This window comes from Hemicordylus capensis, chromosome 3 (genome assembly GCF_027244095.1).
Source record: "Hemicordylus capensis ecotype Gifberg chromosome 3, rHemCap1.1.pri, whole genome shotgun sequence".
In the NCBI taxonomy this organism is placed as follows: domain Eukaryota; kingdom Metazoa; phylum Chordata; class Lepidosauria; order Squamata; family Cordylidae; genus Hemicordylus; species Hemicordylus capensis.
The window spans coordinates 320,848,097-320,875,971 of NC_069659.1; the positions used below are offsets into that span (position 1 = coordinate 320,848,097).

The following is a 27,875-nucleotide window of genomic DNA, read 5'->3' on the forward strand; positions in this document are numbered from 1 at the left end:
TCATTACAGCATCATCATCATCATCATCATCATCATCATCATCATTATGGCACACAAAAAACAAGTAGCTACTACTGGATTGTGTTTATATGGGGGATTTAGTAGTTTGGGCATAGGGTTTAAGAATAATTACTCCATTCTTGCTATGAAATGAAAAAAGTTAAATTTAAAAGAGATGTGTTTGGACTCATCAGTTTGTATTAAATCTTCTACAAGAAAAGAAAACATTTGTTTGCCATTTTGTTTATAAATCAACCAGTGCCATCGTGTGTCAGTTTAAAAAACAAACAAAACTAGTTTCATTGTCTTTGCTTCACAACATTTATTTAGCATCTGGTGTCTGAAGCTGGATGATGACATTTATGTGTAAGTTTTGGAGACTTCGTTATGAGTTGTTTTATTATGGCTTGTTTCTCTCATCCATTACTTCATATATATGCTTTGATCTTTTTATTTTGACTTGAATAAGAGTTTTTAACTTTCAATCTGATTAGATTTAATATTAGATATTCCATTCTAGACTGAGAAGTTGAATATCTATATATAGATACACACACACACACACACACACACACACACACACCAGTACTAGGTGCAGAGTATTGTTTTGCTTTAATAATAATAGTATTTGTAAATTTTATATAATTCAAAATTGCTGCATGTGACGATTTTCAGTTAGCTGCTTTTAATAAAAAGTAAGTTTCCTTGCACTGTATATTATGCACAGCCTTGTGAATTACAATTGCTTCTAGGAGATCTTACAAGCCCTCAAGTCACACTGTCACATTTAGGTATGCCCATGCAGCCAGGCTGGTGGTGGTATGTTTTGTGGGCTGCATTTAATGTTTAAATGTACATTAAGATTGCATTCATATTAATCAAAGCTTGTTCAAAGTTCTGCCACTTGTTTCCCCTGCGCCCATCAAAGACCAGGCATCCTTTTTGTGAGCCATGCTAAACATATCTGATTATGATGTCCAAAATGATCAGTGCTAATAAATAAATAAATGGCTGCCTTTAGGCACACTTTTATTACCTCTTACAAACGTTTACCGTATTTTACGGACTATAAGACGCTACAGAATATAAGACGCACCTTAATTTTAATCCAGTTTTTCAGAGTTTTAACATATTAAACTGTTAAAACATATAAGACGCTCCTGAATTTTGGCGGATATTTTTCAAGGAAAAAAGTGAGTCTTATAGTCCATAAAATACGGTACTTTTTATGCTAGCAAACAGTATAGTTTTTCCATGTATCTCTGAACACTGACAGTTAAAGAATCCTAAATTATACATTGTATCATTGTTACATGACATACGGTATACTTTGTAGTTCTTTAGTATTACATAGTGTTATTCACAGTAGCTTCTGTTTAGAAAGCATATTTATTATAACTATAATTAATTATAGATTGCAGTATAATGCAAATATTCTATTATATGTAGGTAGTTTCCATCATCAATGAAATATATTTGATTTATACTAATGGGCAAGATAAAACTGAGGAATATGGAAGTATTTATATGTTATTGATAAAACTGCATATCAGTCAGTAAGCTGCCTCCATAGGCATTTTCTCTTTGCTCTACAGGTGTTTTGTTTGCTGTTGCTAGTCTTTCGTTGAGCAGTTAAAGGATACTACATCATTATAATAGAAACAAGCTGCATTTCTGGTTATTTCGTAAATGCATTTAGTATTAGAAATCTCAAATATGTCTTTTTGAAATGAACTTCTGACACAATTACAAGTTCTGTGGTTGGTTTGAAAACTGTTTAGTAATATATAATTATGTAGCAAGAAGGGAAATATGTTCATTTGGATGTCATTCAGAAAAAGGAAATGAATTCTCTATTCTGTTTGATGGATCCTGGAATCAAAGCAGCACTTGCAATGAAACATCTAGGTGATTGCAGGATACATAGAAAGGAGCTGCTTATGTCCTTTAGTGCACTCAAAGCAAATAAAGCATCCAAAGAGATTTTGATTTATAAAGAAAGCTACACGAATAGGTAGAACAAGTAATCCAAATAAGGAAGAGGAAAGACTTCAAAACATGCAACAGGATTGATTGATTGATTGATTAAGTGCCGTCAAGTCGGTGTTGACTCTTAGCGACCACATAGATTCTCTCCAGGATGATCTGTCTTCAACTTGGCCTTTAAGGTCTCTCTGTGTGCGTTCATTGTTGTCATAATCAAGTCCATCCACCTTCATCCTCTGTTCCTCTTCTTCTCTTTCCTTCAACTTTTCCCGGCATTATGGACTTCTCAAGGAAACTGGGTTTTCGCATAATGTATCCAAACTATGATAGTTTGAGCCTGGTCATTTGTGCCTCAAGTGAAAGTTCTGGATTGATTTGTTCAATTATCCATTTGTTTGTTTTCCTGGCTATCCATGAACTCCTCAAAAGGCTTCTCCAGCACCACAGTTCACAAGTGTCAATACCTTTTCTATCTTGCTTCTTCAAAGTCCACCTTTCATGTCCAAAGAATGTCACAGGAAAAACCATTGTCCAAACTATTCTAATCTTTGTAGGTAGACACGTCACAGCATCTAAATATCCTTTCCAAGGCCTTCATTGGAACCTTAGCAAGTGCTAGTCTGTGGCATATTTCTTGACTGTTAGATTCTTTATTGTTGATGGTCGATCCTAAAAGGCAGAATCTATGCACCACAGAATATTATTATATTAAAAAGCTAGAATTGATTTTGAACCAAGAGCCTCTTCTTGAAGAAAAGCACTTGTAAATATAAAATAGTTTTATTTTCCATGAAGGAACGTTCCATAACATTGCCTTTCACTGCTGGTTCGGGATGTGCAAACAGGTTTGACCCTGAACCTGTTTGAGGTCAAACCGGTTAGTTCTACTGTTCAGGGTGAACCGCCCCCCCCACCTGTTTGGTCCGACCTCGGACCGAACCCCACCGATGGATTTGGGGGGGGGGGTGTTTCATGATTTATTTATTTTTTAAAAAAAATTTGTTTAGCTTTAGCCCTTTGAGAGGCTTCCTCTAGGCTGTGGGGGTTATGTCAGTGAAGGTTCCCCCTCCCCCACTGGCCTTGCTCATCACTGCTGTGGCCTGTTCGGCTGCTTTATTTGGGCCTCTGTATGCTGGCATGGCAGCCATGTTGGCCGCTGCCGTGCATGCGCAAATGGCCTCTACGAGGCCCTGGGCCAGGCCAGGCCTCACAGAGGCCATTTGTGCATGCGCAGCGGGGAGCAACATGGCCGCCGCATCAGCATACGGAGGTCCAAATGGGCCATGGAGGCGATGAGCGAGGCTGGCGGGGGGGGGGAAGGGGAACCTTTGTGGACCCGCCTGTATTCCCCCCTAGAGGAAGCCCCCTCCGAAGGGGCTAAAGGAAACTTTTTTTTAAAAAAAATTGCAAACTCCCCCCAGACCCAACCAAACTGGAGGGGGGCGGGGTTCTAAGGGGTGCCAGACCGAACTGGTCCAGTCAGGTTCGAGTCCGAACTGGACTTGAACCAAACCGGGCCAGCCAGTTCCATGCACATCCCTACTACTGCTGGTGTTCCTGCTTCCTGTTCTATCAATGCAGGTAGTTAAAACCCAGGCAGTCTCTGGCAAACCTTGGAGCTGGGCTTCACAAAGCCTATGAAAGCTCGTTTCTGCTAATGGTACTACAGAGTTCTTGACTGGAAAGTTATACAACTAAATTATGTTTTATGAATACAAGTCTTGAGCAATTTAGCTATATATTTTTGATGTAATTTAAGCTTTTATTACCTTCCTCTCTGTTTTTTATACTTCACTAGTAGGAATGAATATACTGTATCAAAATATGTGGGCCCTTCTTTTGTTCAGTGTGCATTTACTGTAGGGAATATTTTAAAATCCCCCTTTCAGTTTTTCTCTGTGGTCTTTTGGTATGTATTGCCATGGCATTGAAAGATAATTCAGTAGTGATTCTTGTGGGGATGTCTCATACAGCAGCTAGTTGTTAGTATCATGGACTACATGTGCTGTCTTGTAGACCTACAAGAGATCCATACAATATATTCAAAGCAGTTTTGGATACTCTTCAATACATACATTCATTTTTACTCTAAGCTTTCACTCCTGTTTCTGTATTTTAAGTATTCCCTTGAAATATTTCAGTCTACATTGGTGTCTCCTCATCATCTGTCGTTTCGGTGCTCTGATCCCCTCTGGTTTGGATCGCACATTTATGCAGTGTTTTGAGGAGGGACTTCCTAAAGGATTTACAGAGGGCAAAATATATGAATGGATCCAGGCATGCATTCAGTGATGTCAACCATAAGGTGCTCTCTTTTATGTAAAACAATGTTTTCTGGGTTGAGCACTCAAAGGCATCTCTTGTTTGGCTTAAGGTGTAAGGAATTCTGGCAAAATGGAAAGGCACAAAGCAGACGAAAAACACACCAATAATGATGAAAACTTTGATATTCACTGTCTTCTTGTTTGCCTTTCCCATACATCTTGTTCTTTTATAGGATTTGTACAACTCTTTTGTTATGAGTGTGTAGCATATTATTATGATGACAAAGTTAACCCAGAAGATAAACTGGCAGACATAGTTAACAATCTCATGCCACACTAACCCAAAATCAGATTTCAGATCAGCACATTTCTTCACATTCTCACGTGTTGGCTTATTGTCCGTCAGAATCATGTTTGGAAGGGAGAGAGAGAACATGAATATCCAGATAAATATGGATAGAATCTTAGCTGCCAATACATTGTTGATACTTGATGATTTAAAAGGCCTGGCAGTTTTCATATAGCGATCAATAGTTATAAGGCCCAAGAAAATAATACTGATGTACATGGTGAAATAAAACACCACCTGGGTCACCTTGCAAACGAAGCCTCTCAATTCCCAGGACACCAGTTTTGCATCACTGAGAATTTTGAATGGAAATGTTAAGATCATGAGGATGTCAGAAATGACTGTGTTTTTGAGAAAGACAATAAAATTAGATTTGCTGGAGATCTGGAAAAAGACTCCCATGGCAAGCCCATTCATAATGATGCCTATAAAGAAAATACATGTGTACAGCAAGGGAAAGAGGACTTGACTGATGTTGTTACCACTGCTGCAATTGCTGCTGTTTCCGGAAGAGCTGTATGTGGGTTTCATTGGGACTTGCTTTGTTTGTTTGTTTGTTTGATTCCTTCCTGCCAAAACAAAAGAAGCAAATCAGTTGCAAATACCAGCCATTTAAAAAACAACCACCAATGATGAATTTGTCAGTGGAACTTATCTTTGTGTAGGCAAGCTTTTTACTGCTGCAAGCTATATTAGAGGAACTGCATGGGGATAACAGGTAATCTGCAGGCCTATGCACACACAAACTTTGCGCTACAACATACAAACATGGTACATATTTTAACATTCATTGAAATCAGTTTCTAAGCTGCCTGTCTCTTGATCAAAGCAGGCTGGTTGTCCATCCATAACTGGTAGATCATATGTTCATTGGGAGCAGGAGGACAGAGATTCACAGTGATCATTTGTATATTGTGATATATGCCTAGAGATGCATATATCAGGTGGTATAGAAATATGATAAATGAAATAAATATTGTAATCTACATTGTAATAACTTATGTTTCTACTAACAAGTAAGGCTTGTCATCAGGGCTGTGGTGCAGGCAACTATCAAAGGGGACAAAGCATTGTAGCAGAGCGTCAGAGCTAGAAATAACACTATTGCTCGGGCAAAGTTCTAGTTCAGACAGGAAGCTTTTATAGCCCTTTCAGTCTAGGAGGGGCTGGATGTGTGGGGGCATTCCAGAGCCTGAGAACACTTCACCCTAATCTTTAAAGCCCTTAAGGGTTTTGACCCCGGATATCTGAGGGACCGCCTGCTCCCAAGGGCTTCTGTCCTCTTGAAAATGTCATTGGAGGGGGGTTCTGTTCTGTATGCCGACATTGAAAATGAGGGAGGCTCAGCTGTTGTGCATGTGCGACAGGGCCTTCTCAGTTAATGCCCCCAGACTTTGGAATGCTCTCCCAGTGGGCATCTACTCCTCAGTACCCGTCACAGTTTTTAGAAAGCAAGTGAAATATTGGATGTTTACCCAGGCTTTTATATGAGGAGTTGTGTTTGCTGCAGCTACTCTGTATTTTATGGTCTCATTGTGTACTTTTTAAAAATGTTTAATTAGATTTGTATTTGTATATTCCAAGTTAATATTCTTATTATGTAACTGTATTATAGTTTTAGATTGTTTTATATGTTTTATAAACTGCCTTGAGGTTGTTTTAATGAAAGGCAGTATAAAAATCTAACAACAAACAAACGCAAACATTTGCCCAGGTAGATGTTCCAAACTGCAGATCTGGTGGCTCATCACATGGGGTAGTTATGTACTTAGTTGAATGTCTTCAGTTCTAGTCCTGGTTGCTCCTGACATCTGCTAATGATGTTTTAAGCAGCAAGCTTGTGGGAGACAGAGTTCTTTGTTATGTGTGTCCAAGCATTGTGAGGAATGGGTGGGAACATTCATTGTGTGTTCTTAATGGGGTGTTGGCTTTCCTCAATAAATCCTGCAAGGGTAACCCTAAGCAGCAACTACACCTAGGATGAGGTGCAGATTTCACCTTCAATTCTAGATGTGTCTTGGGAACCTGACAAAAACTAGTGCAGATCTACCCTAAAGGAGTCTATCTTTTGAAAGACAGAAATTGATGAAGACCAGCCAGTTAGATAAACCATTCAAGCATATATAGATTTAAGTCTTTTCTTTGAAGGTTTCTTTTGTAAGTTCTAGTAGCATACAGAATTTCTGATTCTAGCCAGGGTCATGCCAGGCCATGTGGAGGCCCATTGCACAGGCACAGCAGCCTCCAAAATAGCCACTGCACCAGGGAGAAAGGCCCGAATGAGCCGAAGAACAGCCGAACAGGCCGGCTTTGGACCAGAGGGAGGCTGGGGGGGGGGAACCCCCTGCCTCGGAGAACACCTGGAGGGGGCTAAGTTTAATTTTTTTTAAAGCTTCATGAACCACCACCCCCGGACCGAACTGAAGGGGCTTGAGGGAGTGCTGGACCAAAATGGCCCGGCCTGGTCCATGTCCAGTTCAGATTCAAACCAGACCAGCCAGTTCTGTGCACAGCCCTACTTCTCGAATTACAAACATCTGACTTAGAAACATCCATCCATACAAAGTCCAAACAAAGCTCTGTAACATATTACATTAAGGAAGTCCCCAAATTACAAACGTCAGCCTGCACATACAAGTAATCACTCTTAGGAATGATATGCATTCTGAGTTATGAACACACTTACAAATGAACTTTTGGAACACAACCAGTTTGTAAGTTGTGGACTTCCTATATTCCATACTGTACATTCTTGAAGATGGTAAAGAATAAATTTAAACCGAGGCAGTAGCCAACCCCTTAACTAACCCCAAATAATGTGCTATATATCAGTAATCAATTTAGAGTTAGTTGGCAGTCAACTCACGACATATTTTATACGCTGCAGCACAGTATCTAGCAACGTTATACATAATGGAAGGCTTCCAATCAGAGAGCAATAAAGAAACAAAACTGATCAGCTCATCCTGGCAACTTGATTAAAATTGGGAAAATAAAAACATTACAAATATCCCTATAAAACTGGCAATATAGGAGGACATTATTGAATGCTTTTCAATAATATACATTTTGAACTTGGCACATGAATGTGGTGGAATCTGAGGACTTATTTCATTACCCCATCCCTCCCTTGCTTTACTTAAAGTTTCTCTACCCTCCTCCTTTCCTTTTTTAAAAAGGAAATTGGCAAACCCGACATTTTGACATGGGTGATACTGCTGTGATATTGACTTTGCCTTATATTGTCACTGATTTTATTTCATTAGTTGCTGGAAGAAAATATTCTGTCTCTCCCTGCTCTATGAAGTCATGACCCAAGAAGCCGGCTATTGCAATGTTTCCAACAGAAGATGGCATCCAAATGCAAAAATGTTATATCCAAATGCACTATACTATTATAGTAGGGAAGTCCATCAATTCATTATATTCTGAAGTGAGATGGAGGTTGGAGGGTGGGGGTGAGAATGAACAGCCATTATATTAACAGTTTTTCTATAAACACCATTTAGGTGGAGATGTTTATAAATATAAATAATAATAAACAGGTTTGCGTGCCACTTCATGCTCTTGCATGCTAATTACAAATTATGATCAGCACATTTTTCTGGAGAACACAATGATATAGACTGTAGGTGACCAAGTCATCTTAGGGTTAAATGAAAATTGCCTTTTAAAAGTTCAGATTTTGTATGAAATTTTGTATTCTTTCTTCTGCAAAACATTCTGTATATTGCAATACATCACTTTTTAAAAAGGCATATTCTATGTGCCTGTCTTCCATAACAAATGCAAGGAAAGGTTTCTGCTTTTGATGCATGCATTATTGTTCTCGATTATACTTTTAGAGAGTTGCTAGTTGCACTCCATTTTACAGCAAAATTTGCCACTTGTAGTTCGCACGTCTATTTGTTTTAACAATAAATAGAATGCATTAAACAAATTAGAACAACAAATTTAAATGTGCACTTTTAAAAATGTTACTTCTGACAGTAATAAGTAACTGGCTATTGTATAGATTGAAAGTATAGATAGACACTAAAATAGAAATTATATAATTACCTTAATCCAGTGTGGAAAACAGATTACATGGAGTTTCCTGCATTGGAAGGTTACATTAGCTGAGAGCGACGGTTTGTAGTTCTCCGATTTGTCTTCCTTATTGACTAGGCATGACTACCATAAAGAAATATTCATTTAGTATACTCTGTCAGCAAAATCCTTGTCCCCCACAGCAAGTGAGTCAGGACAGACTAAAGAGGAAGAGGTTTAGTTCTTAGGATGCTCTCTGATTTTAAGCAGCTGGAATACTGTCAGTTTCAAATACTGTGTGACAACTTCAGTTTTCTACTTCTTCTGTTCCTGAAAGGAAAGAGAAGTATGTTTGGTTAAGCAAAAAAAGAGACATGCTAGGCTGTAATACTTGAGCCAAATGGTAGAAAAGTCTGTGAGACTCTAGAATTTCTGTGGCATAAGCTTTAGGAGATTTTAGGATTCACCATCTGATGCAAATCAGGTAACAAACCTTTCAGCAAAAGAACATAATATCATTTAAAAGCTGTTGGCAGGAACCAGGTTGAGTAACTTAATCACATTAATATAAATAAATGTATTTCTGGTTTGCGGATAATTCTTTTTCTTTTTTCTTTTTAATAGATTCAGTTTTGTACTTTTTCATTATCTGTCTTGGTAACCGTTACTAAGGAGGCATTTTTAATTTAAAATAAGGAGATTGTATTTCAGTGCAATTCATCGATCCTTTGCAAATGGAATAATATTACTATTGATCAGCACAACTAGCACGCAAGCATTTTTAAATTCTCAGTATAAATGCACACTATAATTTAATCATGTAAATGGAAGACACTGAACTAATCCTCTGCTGTGCTGATAGATTATATTCTTGTAAAATATAAGAGTAAGCTCTGGGTGAAGCCTCAGACTATGCATTTCTTAAGGACATAAGAGCAGCCCTTCTGGATTAGGCCATGGGCCAATCTATTCCATCATATGGTTTCAAACAGTAGCTAGCCATATAGAGACACATTAGGCAGATTCAGATGAAACATGAAACCAGAGGTCTATGTACCTCCGGCATCACTAGCCAAAAGTCTGGACTTGGGGAACTGGAGTTAAAAGAAAAATGGATTCATGGTTTTCCTCCCCTAACTCCATTTGTTATCTTAGGTTTGCATTAAGATACGCCTCCGTAAACTGCATTTTGGCGGCAGCCGAGGTACATCTGATCAAGGGAGCATAGTTTGCCTTCACAGCAAACTGGGGTTGAGGGAGGAAGCTCCTCCCTCACTCCGGCTGTTATTGGCTGCACGGGCTGTCCTTCAGGAAAGAAGGAAGCCTGCACAGTCAGCTCCCCTGCCTCTTTGCAGTCTCGCTGATTGCAGAGAGCCTGTTCTCCAGTATGTCTGAATGCAGATGGGAGAGGGGAGGGGGCAGGGAGAACCGTATTTCATCTGAACCGGGCCATGAAGTTGCCTTATACCAAGTCAGACAACTAGTCCATCTAGCTCAGTACTAGCTATGCTGACTGGCAGCGGCTCTTCAGGGTTTCAGGCAGGGGTCTCTCCCAGCCCTGCCTGGAAATGCCAGGGATTGAACCTGGGACCCTCTGCATGCAAAACAGATGAATTATGGCCAGATGTTTTCAGGAACCTCATAAATGGGACTAGAAGACAATAGCCCTCCATTTGTTGTTTGTCCCCTAGCAACTGGTATTCAGAAGAAAACGGTCTCTGAGCATGGAGATGCCATTAAGCTATCATAGCATACAGCTACTGATAAAATTATCCTCCCTGAATTTGTTTCTTAAAGCCATATAAGGCAATGGTAATTAGGGGTGTGCACGGAACTGCCAACTGCGGTCTGGCACTGGGGTGGGGGGTACCTTTAAGTGCGGCGGGAGGGTTTACTTAACCCTCCTGCTGCTTTCCTGCTCTTTCGCCGTAATCCTAACAGTAGTTGGGGTGGCAGGAGACTTCCTTGCCGCCCCTTCCTCGACATTGCTGGGAAAACTCCCAGCAGTCCTTTGCGTGCGCGCACGTCACAGAGGTGCGCATGTCTCTGTGACGTGCGCGCACGTGTGCAAAGGGCTGCTGGGAGTTTTCCCAGCAACGTTGGGGAAGGGGCGGCAGGGAGGTCTCCTGCCACCCCAGTTACTCTCAGGATTACGGCAAAAGAGCGGGAAAGCGGCGGGAGGGGTAAGTAAACCCTCCCGCCGCTCTTAAAGGTACCCCCCCCACACCCGAACCAGACCGCCCAGGTCCAGACTGGTCCGGAGGCTATTTCAATGGCCTCCGGACCGGTCCGGGCCCATCCCTAATGGCAATTGCCACATCCCAGGGAAGCAGATCCCCTAAGCTCATTATGCATTGTGTGGAAGTTTACCCATTCATTTGTCTGTCCTGAATCTTTGGTTCAGTTTTGTTTGAAACTCTGGAGAGATGCTGTCAGTCAGCTAGATGAACCAAAAGCATAAGGCAGTTTTATTTATTTAACACATTTATATACCGTTCTATATACAATCTCAGGGCGGTTTACAATTTAAACAGCAATTAAAACCTAAGAATAATATAAAACAGATTAAAATTACCACAAATAAAACTTTACAATTTAAAAACATCATTTAAGAGAATATCTTCTTCGTCATGAACCACACCACTCATTGAGATCATCAGGAGAGGTCTGTCTGCAGTTGCCATCGGCTCATCTGGTGGCTACTCGGGGACGGGTTTTCTCTGCTGCTGCCCCAAAGCTTTGGAGCGCACTCCCTGCTGAAATAAGAGCCTCCCCATCTCTGACATTAAAAAAAAAAATCTTTAAAGACACATTGTTTACCCAGGCTTTTAATCAAATACCATTTTAATAGTTTTAACATTGTTTTAAAATATTGTTTTAGAATTTTAAATTGTTTTTATTTTTTATTAATTTTTACATTTCTATACCGCCTTTCGTTAAAAGAAAACCCCAAGGCGGTTTACAAAAATTAAAACATACAATAAAAGCAATAAAAAACACCAAGCAATAAAAACACCAAGCTAAAAACAAGCATTAAAAACAAGACAACAAATTGTTGTAATGTTTTAACTTTTTGCTGTCATTTATTTTAACCAGTGTTTTAATTGTTCTGTTGTTATTTGTTTTAACTAATGTTTTAACTTTTCTGTTGTCATTTGTTGTTGTAAACCGACCAGAGAAGCAAGTTTTGGGCGGTATAAAAACATGTTGAATAAATAAACTAAAAGCATGATGAAACAGATGTGTTTTCAGAAGTCGTTTAAAAACATGCAGAGATGTGGAGATTCTGATTTCATTTGGGAGTGTGTTCCAGAGCCTCAGAGCAACTCTAGAGCCCTGGTTTTGGGTTGCCACCAAGCAAGCCAGTGGCAACTGCAACTGGACCTCCCCCAATCTTAATAGGCAGAGGGGTTCATGAAGAAGGAGGTGCTCTCTTCAATTATGTTAATGTGTGTTCAACAGAGGGCTTGTTCAGATAATCCAACAAACTATAGTTTTTTTGGATTGGCAGCATGGTGGTAATGAGCTTTGAGCCGACACACTCTTTCCTTTTCACCTCTAGTGTGGAACTGTGACCACAGAATCCTAGTTACTTAAACCAAATTTCTGCATGTTGCCCCAAACCAGGAAGTTTTTCACACCCAGCTTTTAGCTCGCATTTCCTCCAGAATGGAGGAGGTGTGTTCACACATTGGCCATATTTACCCCGAAGTCCCTGCGAGCTATCAGGGAGCCCTTCACACACATTTTGAGTATCACTGCACATTAGAGTGTAGCCTGACTTATATGCAGGATATAAATCAAACTCACAGTAAAGCCTTGCAGAAAACCCATGGTAAAGCCTGCGGCCTGGGAAAACCCCAGGAGGCTTTGAACATAAGAACAGCCCTGCTGGATTGGGCCCAAGCCCCATCTAGTCCAGCATCCTGTTTCACACAGTGGCCCACCAGATGCCACTGGAAGCCTACAGCAGGAGTTGAGGGCATACCCTCTCTCCTGCTGTTACTCCCCTGCAACTTGTACTCAGAGGCATCCTGCCTTTGAGGCTGGAGGTGGCCCTCCGACTAGTAGCCATTGACAGACCTCTCCTCCATGAAGTTATCCAAGCCTTCTTAAAGCCATCCAGGTTGTTGGCTATCACCACATCTTGTGGCAGAGAGTTCCACAAGTTGATTATGCATTCTGTGAAAAAAATACTTCCATTTGCTGGTCCTAAATTTCCCGGCAATCAATTTCATGGGATGACCCCTGGTTCTAGTGTTATGTAAGAGGGAGAAGAATTTCTCTCTATCTACTTTCTCCACACCATGCATGATTTTATAGACCTCTGTCATGTCTCCCCGCAGTCATCTTCTTTCTAAACTAAAAAGTCCCAGGTGTTGTAGCCTTGCCTCATAAGCAAAGAGCTCTGTGCCCATGATCATCTTGGTTGCCCTCTTCTGCACCTTTTCTACAATGTCCTTTTTTAGATGTGCTGACTAGAATTGTACGCAGTACTCCAGGTGTGGCCACACCATAGTTTTGTATAAGGGCATCATAATATTAGCAGTTTTATTTTCAATAAAATAAAATAACACACAGGGCTTTTACCCCGAATCTACTTCAGAGGAGAGTGTGTGTGTTCACACACCAGACAAACTTACTCTGAAGTCCTTTTGAGATTCTTGGACCCACTCCACACACAAATCGGGCTTTGTGATGCAAACTCTAGCTTATCTCAACATATTTCCGGATTTTAAAAATGCTGGTTTTAAGCTTATTTTTCTGAAAACACCAGAGCAAATAGGAAGAGGCACTGAAGTAGCATCATTAGCATGATAAGAGGGATGTTCTCTTTAGAAATGGAGATATCAGTCTTTAGGAAACTTTCTCCACCCACCCACCAGTTGGTGCATGCCATGTGAACTTGTTTCAAAACATAATCTGAGAGCCAAGGAGAGGGGCTGCTTCCCGCAATGCTGCGAGTGTAGTTCGCAGTAGCTTCATTCAACATTTACCTCGAAGCATGAAGCCATGTGTGAATAACTCTCAGGAGTTGTCATTTAAATGTGTTTTATAAACCATGTTATGAAACAAAAATGTCCTGTTTTGTAAACCACAGTTAAACCACAGTTCCTGGGTTGGATAATATGTGGATTCCTTTATGCACACAGCAAGGGTGGAAGTGGGAGGAGAAGAAGGGAGTCCACAGACTCAGAGTCAGTTCCCTCCACATTAATGATCTAACAAACCATGGTTTGTGGGATCATCTGAGCTAGCCCAGAGATTAAAATGAGACAGCTTAATACATGGAGATGAACTGGGTGATTGCAAGAAATGTGAAAATTGATTATCTGTGTGAAAATATGTGTGCGTGTTCTCTATATACATATATGAAGTGTGTGTCTGCCTTCATATGTTATTGGTAAGGTTTGTTATTCATGTGAGCGCTGATATTTTTTAATATAGCATTTGTATATTAAATATTTTGAATGCTTATAACTAAGCATTTTTAAACTAAACTATAGGCAATTGATGGAACTGAAGTAAGTAGGAGGAAAATATGTGTGGAAAATATATTACTTGTAGACATGTTAGTAGCGGTGCGTATATGGCTCATAACTGCATGTTCTAGAATGCTGTGCAGCTGGAAAGAGTAAGAGATCAAGGAGAAAAATGGTAGAGACCCCTTTGACCGCTAACCTTTTATCTATTAGAAAGCATAATTCATTCACTGTATGTCAACAAGAGCGAGAGCGCGAGAGAGCGTGCATCTGAAAATAATAAGCAAGCATATCTTAAAGAACTGAATTACATTAAGCATTGTACAATTTAATCATATAGCATTTTCGTCACTGATTTCAGTCCCGACCTCGCCCTTGTGATTTGGATGCTAGGCTTTAAGACACACCGTAATAAGAAATAAAATTCAAAGTAATTAAAAGCTAGGCACTGTGGTTGCTGAATCTAGTTCTTTGTGCAAAGGTCATTTCATTCCAGGGGTGCAGTAGAGGGGGGACGTGCAGGGATGGAGCACTGGTACTTCTCGGCTTCTCTGGTTGTTGGGGTGGGCATGGCCATGGGGGCTATCATGGAGAGAGCATGCACTTGTAAATTTGCAACGACATCACTGCTTCATTCTACTGCATATCCCCATAATTCTCTACAGAAGTTTCAATGTTTTACATATTCTAATGTTTTCTCTTGATCTCTTGTATTTTTCTTTGAATAAAAGGATGAATCTTCAAGTCATGAATGTAACCAGCGCATGATTCTTCTTTATGGTGTTGGCAAGGAACGTGAAGAGGCAAGGCATCAGCTGAAGAAGATTACCAAAGATATCTTGAAAATCCTAAATAAGAAAAGCACCACTGAAAACAGCGGTAAATACCTGAATGCACATTGCTGAGTTTTCTGTGTCTTACAACACAGTTGGTTGTAATAGAGTTCTAAATTTTGTAGAAACCTTATGGTTAAATTATTCTTCTCAAGACAGTCAAATGTTTTCTGGTGTTTATAATTGTTTATAAATTAATAATAATAGATTTATGGCTGTCTTTCATTACAACGTAAACAAACTCATATTGGCCAGAATCCAGACTAACCTTGTGCTGACATACCAGGGTTTTCTCTTGTGCAGGGGGTGGGGGTGGGGACCTCGGAGACTTAGTCCTGGGAGATACAGATGGTTTCTGCAGAGAGAGAAAAAATCACCCCCTGCTTGTGTAGTGGAAAACCCTGGTGCATCAGCATAGGGTTAGTCTGGGTATTGGCCATTGTGTATTAATAGTTGTCTTGATAAGAACATACAGTTCTCTGTTGAAGCCTAGCAATTTATTTATTTATTTATTTATTTATTTATTTATTTATTTATTTACACAGTCAGACAGGTGTTATTGACTGGTTTGTTTTATCCAGTGCCCCTCTGCGGGGGTGCAGAGCATGATTGATGGTCATGATTTTCCTGGTCTTACGATCTAGCGTCTCTAGCTCTGCCTGGGTCCAGTCTATTATTCCTGCAGTGTATCTGATAACAGGTATAGCCCAGGTGTTTATGGCTTGTATGGTGTTCCCACCATTGAGTTTGGACTTGAGGATTTTTCTAACTCTCCTGATGTATTCACTTCCCATCTTTCTTTTAACTTCAGTGTGTGCAATGTTATCAGCCTGGAGAATGCCCAAGTATTTGTAATGTTTTTTCTCTTCCAGGTTCTTGATCTTGCTTCCATTGGGCAGTTCTATTCCTTCTGTTTTTCTTATTTTCCCTCTGTTCATTATTAATGCAGCACACTTGTCTAGTCCAAACTCCATTGCTATATCGCTACTGAATATACGGACAGTGTTTAGCAGTGATTCGATTTCTGACTGGGACTTTCCATACAACTTCAGATCGTCCATGTACAGCAGATGGCTGATTTGACTTGATGTTTTAGATGTTTGGTATCCGAGGCCTGTTTTGTTTAGTATTTGTGAAAGTGAGGTCATGGCGATTACAAACAAGAGAGGGGATAGTGAGTCCCCTTGGAAAATGCCTCTTCTAATGCTAACCTGTCCAAGTGTCTCACCATTGATTAACTGTGTACTCCACATGCTCATTGCTTTTTTAAAATAAATATCTGAATGTTTTTGCTGACACCAGTTGTTTCTAAACATTTTAGTATCCATGTGTGAGGCAATGAGTTGAAGGCTTTCTTGTAGTCAATCCATGCAACACTTAGATTTGTTTTTCTTCTCTTGCAATTTTCAAATCATTTTGTCAATCAGCAGCTGGTCTATTATTATTATTATTATTACATTTATATCCCGCTTGTCCTCCAAGGAGCCCGGAGCGGTGTACTACATACTTAAGTTTCTCTTTCACAACAACCCTGTGAAGTAGGCTAGGCTGAGAGAGAAGTGACTGACCCAGAGTCACCCAGCTAGTTTCATGGCTGAATGGGGATTTTTTGAACTCGGGTCTCCCCGGTCCTAGTCCAGCACTCTAACCACTACACCACGCTGGCTCACGAGGTTTAGTTAGAAGAAAACAAAGACAAATTCACATGATTTTTTAAAAGTCTTTTTTTTTTAAAGCTGGACTAAATGCAACTTGTTTTTCCAGTGCAATGCAATGTTTCCTCATTTTCAGTTAAATTTTATGTTGGATTAGACTTTGCCATAAACTGTGCTTCTAAATTAGTAATGATGTGAAACTGTAGAAAACCTGCAAAATTATAACAACTTTTAAAAAATCTGTTTAGCTGGGGATGAAGGGCAGAAAGTCAGAAAGAACAAGCAAGAAGCATTTCCAACACTGGAGAATGTGTTTACAAAACTGCAGCAGCTTTCATACTTTGATCAACATCAAGTGTCATGTCAGGTATTCATTACTGGTGGCAACTTTGTCCATTTCTTGGTTAATTTTAAGCCAGTCATGCAATAGGAAATGTATATGGATGGGTAAAAGTGGGAAAAGAAGAGAGAGCATGATGAACTGGCAGCATGGCAGGGTTAGCAGGGAGAAGAACTTGTGCTGTTGTAGAAATGGGGAAGAAGGGGAAGAGTATTCCTTCCAGAATTAGGGAATAGTATGATTGGCATCTTGTTAAATCTGTAAAGAATTCTGTCTGTAACCACACAGGAGTTCTTTCACTTTAAGGGCAGAAGTGTGTTTAATGTCATATTTAGTATGGTCAAGGCTTACTTCAAATCCCTTTGGACAATGCACAAAATCTCATTTTGTAAACATTTGCAATGGTACACATTCTTTGAATAAGACATCATTGCTGGTATGAGCAGAAGAGCCTTGTTCCATGTTAAGCATTTCCCATGAAAAGTAGCCAGGGTCTGTTTAGAATTCTAAAGAAAAGCTTTCCTCCAATCAAAGAAAGATGGAGGGGATTGCCTGGCTATCAGATGTAACATGGGCGTAGCAAAGTTGGAGTGGGCCTGGAGAGGGGATTTTAAAATGGGCAGAGTCATTTTAATCTGCCCTACATACCCCGCACCTTATATTAAAGCTCTATGGCAAGCAATCCCTAAATATCCAAGGCGGGGGGAATAAACACAAAAAGGATATTACATCCTACCTCCATTACTAAACCTGAGAAGGCAAAAGCTGGGCAGAGCTGTGGTGGGCAAGGGCTGCCAGCGCTGGCCACCCTGCCTCCCTGCCTCCCTCCCTCCTTCCTTGCTGCCTGCACGCCGGCACTAGAGTTCTGGCTCCAGTGAGGCCTGCACAGAGGCCTCTCTGGAAACCCTGACCACCCGCCGAACAGCTGAGAGGCGGAGACTGAAGGGGCTGCATCCCTTCGCTCCCCTGGCCAGAGCAGGAAGGCTAGCAAGAGAGGGGACCAGCAGGCAAGGGGGACTGGCAAAGGGGCCTTAGGGGGCCTAGAGACATTTGTCTCCCCTTGCCCAATAGAACTTACGCCCCTGAGCTGGAACAAGAAGGAGATGCTGATGGCCTGCAAAAATGCAATTCAATATTTCCACATTATTTTGGCATTTAGATAGTGTGATTATCTCAAATCCAGACAAATTTTATTTCAGGGTGAACTGTACTACATCTCAGAGGTCAAGCACTGTTTTTTTGTGAGTTGTATTGTATATCAGCCAGATGCTTCAAAAACACTTTGAAACAGAGGTGGGATAGAATTAATCTCTTCTGGGATTCCATGAGAAAGATCCTTAGTGCTAGCAGTATGTTGAGGCTTCCTTTGGCTCTAATTATCTCACATAACTAAAGATAAAAGCCCTGCTGGCCAGCAGCATCTCTTTCCTTCTCAATGTGATCTCAAGGGAAGTATCCTTTGATTGACAGGAAGGAGCCTGTGGAATTCTTCACAGTCTGGATTTGGCAGCTTTTCATGTGGAGAATGTAATGTGTAGCCAGGCTCTAGTAAGTAGCACAGGGAATGAAATGGAAGCATATGTGGCCTTTTTACAATATATAACTAAAGCCTAATTTTTATTGTTGACTATTGTGCAGTTCCATACATTGAAATACTTTGTTGAATGTAGCATTAAGAAAATGATCTAAAAGAGCAACTCTTAGCACATTATTACAGGCATAATTGTATGTCGGCTGTTTTAATGCTTTAATGTACTGGTGGTTACTTCCTCTCTTTTACAGATCTCCAACAACGTTTTGGAACAGATTACTAGCTTTGCTTCTGGGACATCCTACCATCTTCCTTTGGCTCACCACATACAGCTTATCTTTGATCTAATGGAGCCTGCGCTAAATATCAATGGGCTTATTGACTTTGCTGTGCAGGTAATGGATTTATGCTTCAGAATGTCAGCATAAAGGCCTTGTGTAATATTTCCCCCCACAAATGGCACTAATATGTCAAGTACCCTACAGTTTGCCTAACAAAGGGTATGGTCGCATCTACTTTGTTCAAACAGCTGCATGTGCGTGTTTTAGCAGTAGAATACTTCTGTATTGTCTGCATTGCCACTCTGGGACGTGCTGTTCTCCTGTTGCGATACAGAGGAGAAAATTGCTTACCAAACTATTGCTGGTCAGGTGTGAACCAACAGGAGTTCCAGCAATAAATCAGGGAGAACTGCTAGGGTGAATGCAAACTGACATGACATTTTAGTTCATTTCCCTTCTAAGCTACAATAAGAGACTCGTGTATTTCCATTCATTTCGGTGCCTTGAATTGGTGCCTGTTTGACAGTGGCAAGCAGACTAGACTAGAGATGGTGCAGCAGTTGTAGAAGCAAACCAAAACAGCTACCAGTGTCAAATTCTTGGGCTAAGAAATACTACTACTTCAACAGAGTTGAGTTCTCTGCCTTAGTCTGGCATGGCCTGAGCCCTGATTACCCACAGCACAGCATTTTTCCAGCGGCTGTTGCTGAGGCCCTATGTTGGGTTGTTGTTTAGATTGTGAATCTTTTGGGGACATGGAATCATTCTTTCTTTTTTCCTAGGTAAACCACTTTGAGAGGGTTTTTGTTGTTGTCGAAAAGCAGTATATAAATATTCCTAAATAACTAACTAACGCTGGTACCTGCAGCAGCTTGGTGAACTGCTGCCCTAGCCCCATGTTACATGGAAATGATCTGCACAGGTCCCCCAGTCCTTCCTCACAACAGGTTCACAGCATGCATGTGCTCTGCACCAATTTTCACCCCAATCTCCCCACCTCTATACTTCTTCCAGCTTCCATCATCCAACATGCTGATTCCCTTCCTCCGCACCGCCTTCCTCTGCACAGCATGGCGCATGCTGATCCCCTTCCCTACATTCCACCCCCCTGCCCTCCCCTTATCTAGGAGTGGTGGTGCTGTCAACTGCGGTCATACTCCTACTCATCTTCCCACATTGCCTCGGTGGGAACAGAGCAGCAGGAACTTTTCAAAAGGCAGAGTGGGAGGAGCAGCAGGAGTGTACCAGTGGCATCACTGAGGCCAGGTAGCCCTAGCATTGCCTTCCCACCCTGTGCACATCCTGCGCATATCTTCCCCCTCTTACCTGGCCTGCTGTGCCTTAGACAGAAGATGGGAGTGGAGCAGCAGGAAGACCCTGCTGTGTCATTCCTGTCTTCTGCCTTTTGAAAAGGCAGAGTGGGAGGAATAATGCAGCGGTGTGGTGCCATTCCACCACTGGGTAAGGTAGGGCCAACCTCGGTAGCAGAGAGTGGCATGCCCCTAGAGGCAGCTAATACAGCATCTCCATCAATCTGCCACCTGAGGGACCACCTCACTGTGCCTCATTATGAGCCAGTCCTGATTTTGGTGCTACCATTCCTGGAGAAGGTATCATCTGAAAGAGGCTTTCTGTTTTCTTAGAGGTACTAAGAGACATGAGTTTGGGCAGTATAGATATATGTTAAATTAAAAAAAAAAAAGATAAACAAATACTCCATATATCATGTTTTCCCTACATTGAGATACAGACACAAAGGCTTTTCTAGGTCAATTAATGGTGGATCAGCTGCAACCAAGGACCACTTCTCTGCTCTATAGCAATCCTTCACGGCTCTTTCCCCCACCACCACCTCGGAAATGTCTGATGCACATTAACCTAGTGAATGAATGGTACTAAGGTCCTCTTATTATTTTAATTTCCTCTCTTATTTTAGCTGCTGAATGAGCTGAGTGTGGTGGAAGCTGAGCTCCTGCTGAAGTCATCCAGCCTGGCGGGAAGTTACACAACAGGGCTGTGTGTTTGCATAGTTGCTGTTCTGAAGCATTACCATGCTTGCCTCATTTTAAATCCAGACCAAACTGTGCAGGTTTTTGAAGGGTTTGTAGTGGTAATGTTTTTCTAAGAAATGACAATGTTAATGGCATTTTAAAAACCTGTCAGCATTAATGTGCTCAGCTTATAAATTTATAAAATATTATTTGAAGTGTTTATGGAAAATGCAAACCTTTAACATAATCAGAAATGCAAATTGTACCGTGTGTTGCTGTTGCCCCACAATGGGGATCTGAAGGTGCTTGATGAAACTCCATCTCTCAAGGTAAATGGGCAGGTCCTGGACAGGAAGCCTGAGGCCCTCTTTGTCCATGGAGGAAGGGCAGACAGGGTTCACATGTAATGAGTTTAAAAAAAAATGCTTGCATTGAACTTCGTGAAATGAATTCATGCAAACAGAATTTTGATAGCTGACATTTGGCTAACTGATGGATTTTTTAAAAATCTTTTTAGAATTGGATTAACTATAATGGATTCTCTTTAAGGAATGTTAAGAATTGTAGCGTTATGACTTTGCTGCAAATTGCCCGATAGAGCTGTATGACGCTTTGGGGCCTCTTCAAGTTCAGCCCACTTTGACCCTCTTCAGCCTGAAATGAAGCACCATCTCGTGGGGGGTGGGCTAAAGTACGGTTGATGCAAGCAAAGGGCCAAACCCTTTTAACACCACCCCTACCCCTAAAACTACTTACCAGGACCAGCAGGGGAGAGGAGACAAGCCTCTAGTGAATTCTTTACTCTCCACCATAAGGGTTCAAGCAGCCTTCCACAGCTTGACTTTTAAAATTCTTAGAAAAAACTACAAATCTTAGGAGTGCCCACTCCATTCCCTGGAGATCATGAAAAAGAGAAGTCCTTTCAAAAGTTGAGCTGTGGATGGTGGTTGCTTGCTCCCTTGCAGTGTGGAGCAAGGAGGAAGAATAGATGCTTGCCTCCTGTTTTCCATTGGTCCTGGAAAGTTGTTTTAGGGGTGGGGTGAGGTGTGCTGGGGGGCCCAAAGGGGGGCTCACCTCAAAGCAGTGCCTGTGAAGTGGGGCTGAAGGGGGCCAAATTAATCAGGGGATCTTTGGGAAGATCTGAAGTGGTTTCCAAAGAAAAGCAGGGCTGCTTCTCACAGGAATGTTGTCCATTACCTTTCAAGAAGAATTACAATTCTCCAGTTCCTTTAAAGAAAACCAACATTAAACCCACTTTAGTTTTGTAGTGTAGACATCTCATTGAGCTTTGTAGCTTTTTAAAATTTAAATGACACAAAAGATCCGGGGGGATGGGGGGTTGGACTCCAAAGCCTGGATAATAGGATATGTACATAAATTTTACATGGGATTAAACTAACATAAAATTTACTTGGTTGCTTATTTATTTAGTTTTTATCCTGTTCTTGTATCTCACCCTCCTCAGGGGAGCTTAGAGTAGTAGTTTAGAACAATGAAGTTATATTTTCAAGTACTGGACCGTACTATTATTAATCTAATTTTTAATAATATGCTTTCCTTTTACAGATTATGTGGTGTTGTCAAACATGTTGTTAATCCATCAGAGTGCTCGTCCCCAGAGAGGTGTATTTTAGCTTATCTCTATGATCTCTATGGTTCTTGTAGCCATCTCAGAAGCAAATTTGGAGATCTTTTCAGGTTGGTAGCAACACCTGTTTGTTTTTGTTGAACTAAGAAGTTCAGCTTTATATTCACTTCTCTCTCTCTCTCTCTCTCTATATATATATATATGTAGAAACACTTATTTATGTGCCAATTTCTTCTTTTAGAATAACTGTTCGTCCTACATTTAACTTCTGTTCTTACAAAGCAGGCTATAGTTTGAGAGAGATTCATACAGCTAGACTTGATATCTAGGTAGCTGCTTATGGCTACACATTGTGTGTACAATGTGAAAAAGGAAGCTGAAAGGAAAAGACAGGAGGGTCAAATCACTCCAGAAAGCATGGAAGTTTTTTAAAACCACAATAATAGAAGCTCAGTTGGAATGTATACCCAAAAGGAGGAAAGGTGCCACCAAGTTCAGGAGGCCGCCAGCATGGCTAACAAGTAGAGTCAGGGAAACTATAAAAGGGAAGATATCCTTCAGAAAATGGAAGTCCTGCCCAAATGAAGATAACAGAAAGGAACATAAACCCTGGCAAAAAGAATGTAAGGAGAAAATAAGGGATGCAAAAAGAGAGTTGGGGGAGCATATAACTAGAAATGTCAAGGGGAATAACAAAAACTTCTTTAAATATATTAGCCTCAGAAAACCTACCAGGGATGAGGGTGTGAAAGGGTTTATTAAGGAAGATAATGAGATTACAGAGAAGCCGAATTAGTTCTTTGCATCTGTCTTCATGGCAGAGAATATTGACCATATACCCATCCCAGAACTGAGCATCTCAGGCTTGGAGGCTGAAGATTTGGGCCAATTCGAGGTGATGAAGGAAGATGTTCTAAACTGTCTTGAAAAACTAAAAATTAACAAATCGCCAGGGCCTGATAGCACCCACCCAAGAGTTCTGAAGGAATTCAAATGTGAAATTGCTTATCTCCTAGCAAAAATATGTAACTTCTCCCTACAATCAGGCTCTGAACTAGAAAGTAGCTAATGTAACCAGATTAGATGTAACCAGACTAGAAAGTAGCTAATGTAACCAGATCCAGGGGTGATCTGGGAAATTACAGGCCAGTTACCTTAACTTCTGTGCTGGGCAAATTGATGGAAGGCATACTTAAGACCAAAATTATTAAACACATAGAAGAAAGGGCCTTGCTGAAGGAGAACCTGCATGGCTTCTGCAAGGGCAAGTCTTGCCTCACTAACCTTTTGGAGTTCTTTGAGAGTGTCAGCAGGCATGTGGATAAAAGTGATCTGGTTGACACAGTATAATTGGACTTTCAAAAAACCTTTGACAAAATTCCCTACCAAAGGCTCTTGTGTAAACTTAGCAGTCATGGGATAAGGGGACAGGTTCATGTGTGGATTGGTAATTGGTTGAAGGACAGAAAACAGAGGATGGAAATAAAAGGACAGTTTTCACAATGGAGGGAAGTAAGAAGTGGGGTTCCCCAAGGGTATGTACTGGGACCAGTACTCTTTAACTTGTTCATAAATGAACTAGAAATTGGAGTAAGCAGCCAAGTGACCAAATTTGCAGATGCCACTAAACTATTTGACAAAATGGCAATTGCAGTTCAATGTAAGCAAGTGTAAAGTGATGCATATTTGGACACACACACCCTGGCCCACTTCACATATATGCTGATGGGATCTGAGCTGTTGGTGCCTAACCAAGAGGTTGTGGTGGACAGCTCGTTGAAAGTGTTGACTCAGTGCGTGGCAGCTGTGAAAAAGGCAAATTCCATGCTAGGGATCTTTAGAAAGGGGACTGAAAATAAAAATACTAGTATTATAATGTCCTTATACAAATCTATGGTACAACCACATTTGGAGTACTGTGTTCAGTTTTGGTCATCATATCTTAAGAAGGACATTGTACACTGGAAAATATGTGGAAGAGGGCAACCAAGATGATCAGGGTCCTGGAGCACCTTCCTTATGAAGCAAGGCTACAGCTTCTGTGGCTCTTTAATTTGGAAAAGAGGTGACTATGGGGAGACATGACAGAAGTGTATAAAACTATGCATGGAAAGAGTGGACAGAGATATTTTTTTTTCACCCTCTTTCACTAAACTAGAACCAAGGGTCATCCCATGAAACTGAAGGTCGGGAAATTCAGGACCAACAAAAGGAAGTACCTTCTCACACAGCACATAATTAACCTATGGAATTCTCTGCCACATGATGTGGTGATGGCCACTAGCTTGGATGGCTTTAAAAAGGCTTAGATAAATTCATGGAGGACAGGTCTGTCAATGGCTACTATTCTGGTGGCTGTAGGCCATCTCCAGCCTCAGAGGCAAGATGCCGCTAAATACCAGTTGCAGAGGAGCAACAGCAGGAGAGAGAGCAAGCCCTCTCCCCTGCCTGTGGGCTTCCCAGAAGCGTCTGGTGAGCCACTGTGTGAAACAGGATACTGGACTAGATAGGCCTTGGGCCTGATCCAGCAGGGTTGTTCTTATGTATTACAGTCTTGGGAGAACTATCAATGTTATGGGAATAGAGCGGGATATAAATGTAATAAATAAATAAATAAATAGATAGATAGATAGATAGATAGATAGATAGATAGATAGATAATCACTCCATATTGCAATAAAGACACAACTTTGTTTGAATGCAGTATCCCTCTGATCATCTGATTGGTCCCCCCTAAAGAATTAGAATTTTAAACTGGAAAATTCCATTATCTTGTGTAAGAAATGCATGGGAGAGCATGTGTGACACTTCATCATTTGTCCACCAAAAGTTCTAAGTCAGTTTTAGTTTTTCCTCTCTCTTCCATTTTCATCACACATCTGTGACTCCCAAGGATGTGGACAAGCTGCTTGGAACAGTGCGGCCTGTCACATGTTCTCTTCCCTTGGCTTATATGCAGAGAGGGCCTAACAGACATCATAAATGCTTCTGAGTTAGGGGAGACATGATAGAGGTCTATAAAATCATGCATGGTGTGGAGAAAGTGGATAGAGAGAAATTCTTCTCCCTCTCCCATAACACTAGAACCAGGGTCATCCCATGAAATTGATTGCCAGGAAATTTAGGACCAGCAAATGGAAGTACTTTTTCACACAACACATAATCAACTTGTGGAACTCTCTGCCACAAGATGTGGTGACAGCCTGTATGGCTTTAAGAAGAGTTTGGATAATTTCATGGAGGAGAGGTCTGTCAACAGCTACTAGTTGGGGGGCTATTGGCCACCTCCAGCCTCAAAGGCAGGAAGCCTCTGAGTACCAGTTGCAGGTGAGTAACAACAGGAGAGAGGGCATGCCCTCAGCGCCTGCCTGTGGCTTCCAGCGGCATCTGGTGGGCCACTGTGTGAAACAGGATGTTGGACTAGATGGGCCTTGGGCCTGATCCAGCAGGGGTGTTCTTATGTTCTTATGTTATCTGACGGAGGGCAGAATGCTTTCTTTTGAAGAAGCCTGCAGAGTTAAGCAATAATAGTCCCATTGCCAACCTCCCATGGTTGGGCAAGGTAATTGAGGGAGTGGTGGCCTCTCAGTTCCCGATGGTTTTGAATGAAACAGATTATCTAGATCAATTTCAAACTGGCTTTCGGGCAGGCTATAAGGTGGAGACTGCCTTGGCTGGCCTGATGGATAATCTTCTATTGGGAATTGACAAGAGGGAGTGTGACTCTGTTGATCCTTTTGGATCTTTCAGTAGCTTTCAGTACCATCCACCATGGTATCCTTCTGGACTGTATGATGGGGTTGTGAATGGGAGGCATTGCTTTGCTACCTCTTGGGCACATTCCAGATGGTGTCGCTTGGTGACTGTTCCAGTGTGGAGTCCCACAAGACTCCAGTCTCCAATGCTTTTTAACATTCACATAAAACCACTGGGAGAGATCATCAGGGGATTTGGTTCAGGATGCTACCTTGAGATAAATGACCACCAAACAGTAGTGCATATGCTGGTAACCTCCAGACTTGATTACTGTAATGTACTGTATGTAGGGCTGCCTTTGTATGTAGTCCAGAAACCGCAAATTGGTGCAAAATGCGGCAGCCAGGTTGGTCTCTCTCTGGGTCATTTCTAAGAGACCACATTACACCTATATTAAAAGAACTGCACTGACTACCATTATGTTTCCAGGCAAAATACAAAGTGATGGTTACAATCTATAAAGCCCCAAACAGCTTAGGTCCATGGTATTTAAGAGAACGCCTTTTTTGTTGTGAGTCCTGCCGCCTATTGAGATCATCTGGCGAGGTCTGACTCCAGTTGGCACCAGCTCGTCTCAGGGACGGGCCTTTTCTGTTGCTGCCCTGAGGCTCTGGAATGTGTGCCCTGCTGAAATAAGAGCCTCCCCATCTCTGACACATTTGTTCATCCAAATGAACAGATCTTAATTAGACATAGAATTTAACATTGTGTTTACATTTTAAATTGTTTTAATGTTTTAATTTGTCTTGTTTTGTTGTAAACTGCCCAGAGATGTGAGTTTGGGGCAGTATATAAGTGTGTTAATTAATAAATAATTGAATATTTGCCAAGGGTCAGTTCTTATGTTACCCTAGAAGTGTGTACCACTGAGAATGCAAACCATGTGGTTGATGATGCACAAGAACCTGAAGAATTGCACACTATGGACTGTGCTTCTCATGCATAACTGACTCTGGCCCAATTGGTGTGCATGCAAGACAGGATCTTTTTGGTAGCGGTCAAATTCCCTTGCACAAGATGCTCAGGATGCCCGCTTCCTGTCAGCCTTCAGGAAATATTTTTGTTTGGATTTTTAATTGTGATTTCAAAGTTTTATGTTAGCTTGTTGCAAAAGGTGAGGTAAATAATATAGATGCAAGTGATGCTTGTAGTATAGTTGCACTCGTCTTAGCCACCCCAGCTTGTTGGCTTCTGTGTACCTGAACAACATACAACACAGCTAGTCCTAACCACTGTAGTTGAAATTGAGTCCATTGTACCACAACTTATAAGCACTGCTAAACAAAAGTATTTAGCCCACACAGGCCCACAGAGTTTGCATCTTTGGTAGCGACTATTCTCTTAGGATAATGTATGAAAGTCGCTATGACTTTCGAGGGAGTTCCTTTCATAATGGAATATTCTATCAATAACACATTCTTCCTTTTACAGCAGGGGGTTCTGAATCTTTTCACGCTGTACCTACAGACCCTCCACATGCTCAAGTATTACCCTTAAAACCCCACCCCATTTAGATAATATGTTTTCATAAGGCTCCAATAAATGTTTGAGTGGGGAAGTAAGTCCTCAAGATCATTATTTTCAAGAATTTAATTCTGGTTCATCAGTAAGCAATCTAGAGTCATTGCAGCAAATATATTCCATGGACCACCTGGACCTACCTTGTGCCTCCCCCCCACCCTGGGAGTCCCTGAACTCCACGTTAAGAACTCTTGTTGTGCAGTAGGAAACGAGCTGTCACTGTGTTCTAGCAAATGTGCTTTTGTACTTTAAATGTGTATGAGTGACA

At 41.2% G+C, this 27,875-nt stretch overlaps 2 protein-coding genes across 9 annotated transcripts in view; one reads left to right on the forward strand and one right to left on the reverse strand.

Annotated features, from left to right (window-relative positions):
• MED12L (mediator complex subunit 12L) overlaps positions 1-27,875 on the forward strand; it is a 324,835-nt gene that overhangs the window by 209,589 nt on the left and 87,371 nt on the right. For all 8 annotated transcript variants that reach the window (XM_053305817.1, XM_053305821.1, XM_053305823.1 and 5 more), the window contains 5 exons: positions 14,843-14,990; positions 16,848-16,966; positions 18,722-18,865; positions 20,688-20,851; positions 22,309-22,440. In XM_053305817.1, the coding sequence (XP_053161792.1) occupies positions 14,843-14,990; positions 16,848-16,966; positions 18,722-18,865; positions 20,688-20,851; positions 22,309-22,440 (707 nt within the window). The remainder of the gene's footprint in view (positions 1-14,842; positions 14,991-16,847; positions 16,967-18,721; positions 18,866-20,687; positions 20,852-22,308; positions 22,441-27,875) is intronic.
• On the reverse strand, positions 596-8,939 carry P2RY12 (purinergic receptor P2Y12). The gene is made up of 2 exons (XM_053305832.1): positions 8,659-8,939; positions 596-5,168 (listed from the first exon to the last, which is right to left on the reverse strand). The coding sequence occupies exon 2, from the start codon at positions 5,128-5,130 to the stop codon at positions 4,129-4,131; it is 1,002 nt and encodes a 333-aa protein (XP_053161807.1). The 5' UTR covers positions 5,131-5,168; positions 8,659-8,939; the 3' UTR covers positions 596-4,128.